The sequence below is a fragment of the Melampsora larici-populina genome (assembly GCF_000204055.1).
Source record: "Melampsora larici-populina 98AG31 unplaced genomic scaffold MELLAscaffold_11, whole genome shotgun sequence".
Lineage (NCBI taxonomy): Eukaryota > Fungi > Basidiomycota > Pucciniomycetes > Pucciniales > Melampsoraceae > Melampsora > Melampsora laricis-populina.
Genome location: NW_006768775.1, coordinates 546,164 through 551,102, shown reverse-complemented (window position 1 = coordinate 551,102; position 4,939 = coordinate 546,164). Strand labels below are relative to the sequence as shown.

The 4,939-nt window shown below is 35.5% G+C and overlaps 1 protein-coding gene across 1 annotated transcript in view; it reads right to left on the bottom strand.

Moving 5' to 3' along the window:
- Nucleotides 1-4,335: 4,335 nt before the first annotated feature.
- Nucleotides 4,336-4,939, bottom strand: part of MELLADRAFT_104855 (uncharacterized protein) — a gene marked incomplete at both ends in the record, with an annotated part of 5,644 nt that continues 5,040 nt past the window's right edge. The window contains one exon of the mRNA XM_007407983.1: nt 4,336-4,600. Within this exon, the coding sequence (XP_007408045.1) occupies nt 4,336-4,600 (265 nt within the window). The remainder of the gene's footprint in view (nt 4,601-4,939) is intronic.

Here is a 4,939-nt window from a genome sequence, read left to right as displayed (position 1 = left end):
CAAACCTTTCTAACAAGCACACTGTTGTGTGGTTTTACATATACATACACGGTGAGAAATTTTTTCACCGTGATGTAAAAGTTGCATTAAATTATTAATGCAACTTTTTTTGCCAAAGTGGGTGGTACATATGTAAAAAGTGTCTGTCAATCTGTGTAAGATTGTGCATACATACTCACATACATTGCTGAACATGGTTGAGGATCTCTTTTATCACCATAGAATTGTATTTTAGGATAAAAATATCAAAAAACAGAAAATTGAGATTCTGCGCACTGTAGCACTGCCTTTGGGTCCCAATACATACAGCTGAGTCAGGGCAAAGATAATACTCAATTTCTCAATCTGAAATATCTTACATAGGTTTATCAAAAGCATTTTTTATTGGTATAGAAAAGTACCCTACCAATAGTTTTCTATGCCCACACTACTTTTCTATACCCCTGGGTAAAGATGTCATTTGTTGTAGTGTTTGCACCTTCCAAATTCCTAACTCAGTTGGCACAAAGATTTGTGCACGTGTGACTGCACGCCTTCACCTCCAATAAGGCACTGTGGGCTTAAGAGCCACTGCATGCCTTGTGGTTCTTTCAACCCACTCCTCAGTTAGCTACGGAACTGTTGAGTGAGTTGTCTTCTATTGGTTTTTTAGTCTTCCAGACTAAAAGAATCCTCACCCACTAGATCTCTCTTACATGGTGTCAGAGAGACTGTGTTGGGGGAGTGGCGGGGCCTGCCTTTGGGTTGGTTCTTGTGAACCAGCCGCCCGGCCAGCCTCACCCTCCTAATTTCACAAGTCTTTGATTTGTCCAATGGTTAGCTCTGGTCCCCATCACTAGGCAGCCCCGGGTCTTGCTCGTTGCCTAGCCACCCAAGCTCACCCATCACAACAAAGCTCAGACCAACTCAGTGAAATAAGGTTTGTGTCAACTCAATTGGATTGTTTTCTTGCTGCATGAGGTGTTTTGCTCAATTCAATAGGTATATGTGTTGTCTCATATAATTCTTTCATCCACGATCCTCAGGAAGTTTATGATGTCTGCTTTATCCTCCTCTGAATACACCTTTAGGTATCTCAAGTAAGTCATTGAAGTCCACCTTCCCTGTTTTGTGATGGTCTTCATTGGTGTTCCTATATTATATCATATTGATGCTCCTCCTACCCTGAAGGAATGCCCTGACCAAGTATCTAGACCTGATTTTCCCCACGTATCTCCAGCTAATTTTATAAATCTTGGTTTTGTCATAGGTTTCACTCCTTTACGGCCAGAAATCCCAAAAATGATATTGTCTCTATCTGTGTTTCTATTTGCCATGAGTATTTGTTCCAGAGCGTTGACAGGGTCCAGTACGTTGAATTAATTGCTGGAGATGGATTGTTTGGATTTTGTCAGGTTTGGCTGTTTTTGCCTTTCTCAATTGTAGCTTTGCAAAGTGTTTCCCGTCTTTCACCCCAAATTCGATGTGCCTTCTTAATAGTGCTCCTTGTTCTGGTTTACTCCTCAAAATATCTTCAAATCTTGCCATTCCCCAGAACACGATGATTGTGACAGCTCCTACCAGGTTAAATCCTTCTGATTTTCTGTAAGTTTCTTTGAATAACTGATAAAGTTGACGGATCATTATTGGCTGTTTGTTTGTAACTAATTCTTGTTCCTCTTTGTTCTTTTTTGTTGCCCGTAACAGCACTGCCATCATTTCCCTGTCCGCGGTTGGTCTTTTTATATGTCAAACCATGATCCACGCTCAAATACCGTTGTAGAACTGATAACCCAACAAGGGTTATACAAAGCTGGAAGAGGATAATCTACTAATATAATGACTAGTAGAAGTTGTCTGAGACTGATCTTCTAAAACAACACAATCAGGAAAGGACACTGTTTTATTGAGTACTGATAAGGCACCAGAGAAATGTATCACACAAATTTTATCTCAAAAGCACAATTTTTATTACTATCAACACTGCTATAGTGTTATTCCCAGATGATAACTAAAGAAAATGTTGGACTGATTCCAAACAAAAACAAAACAGATCTTAGAGTAAGTCTGAGAACAATCAACACTATGAATCTTATGATAAGGTGTGTTTTAGAGAAATAGTCAGATGAAGAAGAAAGACATCTAACTGAGATTTGGGATCAGTTTATATAGCAAACACAAGAGACAAAAATCAAAATAAACAAATGATGACGTAAATCACGTAACAATCTTCATTAAAGAGGAAAAGATCAAAGATCATTACAATGTAATTACAATATTTGATTGTACTAAAAAGATGAAAAGACTTTGAAAGCAAAAAGAACGACCATAATTCCAACAGAAAATAAGCAATATCTTTGTGATATTATTCTTGATAAATCTTTTTTACTACAATACTAAAATCAATTTCTCTTTATAGCTGTAATAAAGGGCGTATTTAAGTGACCAGATACTATTAAAATAAGTTTATGATGATAAACAAAATAATAACTGTGTAAATGATAAAGAAAGAAGGGGAACAATAGTCCCAAAATCATCTCAAAGTATATATAACAATGTTCTACAACTTTTAGAATGGTCAACAGCCTCAAAACCAATCAAATCTGCCCAAAAATCCCTAAAAACCCTATAATGATGTAATGTAATGATCTTGTTACTAATATATGATGTAATTTTCACAGCCAAAAGTGATCAATGACACAATAATATGATGTACAGCTCTTCTTATGATGAATACAGGTGATTTTTTCCTTGTAAATTAGCTGAAAACCAAATTTTGAGATTACAAATTTTTTTAGATGAGGTCCAATTTTTAATTACTAAAGTGCATCTTGTAGCCCTCGTGATACTGATCATTTATCACCCCCATATTACCTATTTCGGATGTGTGATGAATAAGTTATTGAGTTGTGAAGTTAAGGTTTTTGGTGTTACATGTAGGCTTGTGACTGTAAATTCAAAATTCACTCCTTTTTTTTTGTTTCCTTATAACTTTGTCACTAATCCTCTGTTACTAGTGGTTTAAAGGCTGTACATTATGAAACGGATGATTCTGCGCCGAATGTTCCATCACACACCCAATTCTGATAAGACATATGTAATTATTTGAAAACCTCCATTTTTGATGAAATTCAACCATTTTCACGTCTAATAATGATTTCTCCTCTATCAAAAGATCATCCTACGTCATCCCAATCATCCATATAGCTATAAAGTCAATCTGAAAAACTCTTGGTGCCATCAATCCTTCAATGACATCACTACACAGGAATTAATACCATAGTACCCTTTTTTCAAAATACCCTCTTTCTTGAATAATTTCATGCCTCCGTTATCAATCTCCATGATTAAAGCTGCTGATAGTTAATATTATAGTTCCCTTTCACAGTAAAACCTTCCTGAACCAATAACTTTCATAATAATAACTTAAAAACCGTTTTACAACACTTAATACCCATATTATTGAATTTTCCTTCAACTTTGCTAATGTTATCCTTCTTGTTTCATTCTTTGAGACCCAAACTAAATGTTCTTCTCCATCAATTCTTTCTTTACTAATTCTTTTAATTTTATTTTCACTCTTATACTATTTTTATAGATCTTTTCAAAATTTTCTCTTCTTCTAAATGTTCTTATCAAATGATGTAATAAATGTATGATTAAAAAGATAATGAATTGCTGATTATAAATCAACTATGAGACAATTGATGACTAACAAATTCAATACTACATTTGACTTTGACCAAAAACACAAATTTCTGAATAATTTTTAAATTCTTTGCTTAAGTAGAGATCCTGCTCACCACAGCCAACAGCAAGACAGCAGCGCAATGCAGCGCAATCTGACCAGTTGCGTTCTGCATAGCTCTAACAGTTATTGGGAAATTTTCTGGATGGCTAACGTGCCACTTAGAGTTACGCTATCCAAGATAGCGTAACTCACGTGATTCAGAAGTGCTATCCCAAAACTGATGCGCTGCGTTTAGAGCTACACTACCTCTACTGTAGCTCGCTATTGGGGTTATTTTTTTTGAGAATCACAAAACACCATTTATACCATTATCCATCATAAATTCATAATTGACTATGTAATGACAATACAAACCAAAAATAAAAAAAGAAACCATGTGAAGTTTATATTTATGAAGAATCATTCACCCTGACAAACTCGGGAACCTTGCTGAATTTGTTCCCCAAAGGTACCATCTCCATCAACCACATGTGTGTGGACACAAATTGTTCAATAGTGATTGGAGCAGGATGGCCTGGGCTGGCTGAAAATACATCAGCAGCTGCTGAGAAAGTGCGCTCTGGCACTGCTGAAGAACCCAAACATGCCATGTATTGATACTTTCATCATGATTGAAATCTAAATTTTTGATTTAATTTGATTAAGACTCTCAAGGTTGCGCAATAAGTTGATGGCATTACTCCAGCTGAGAATGAGATTGTTTCTAAATGATCATAAATAGTTTTCAATTTAGGTTTAATTGTTGTTTCTAAATTGGTTTTTGAATTTGGATTTGCTTTAGATTCTATAGTTTCTGATTGTAATTCTGTCTTTGATTTGTCAATTGAATCTTGTAATGATGATAGAGAATAGAAAGCTTGTGCTGAAGTTCTCACGGTGGATTGTTTTATTGAGTTGATGATCAATTGGACTCCTTCAATGAATGTAGTATGTAGGTAGTTTGATGATGCTGACTCTTGTGAATGCTAGTTTTGCCAAGTTTGATAGTTTGGTGGGTTGGGGTTGTAAGTCGTTTGTTTTGGAGTAGTCATCTTGGGATTTTGTTCAGTGATGTATAAATTGGCATCCGAGGTTTGATTGGAATGATTTGTTCAGATGCAAGTTAAAATTCTGAAGTTTGATTCTTTGATTTCTTTTTAAATTCTCTCTCAATCATTTGAGATTGTTACTGAGAAAATGACCAATTTTGAAAAGTTCCACGTTGATGAA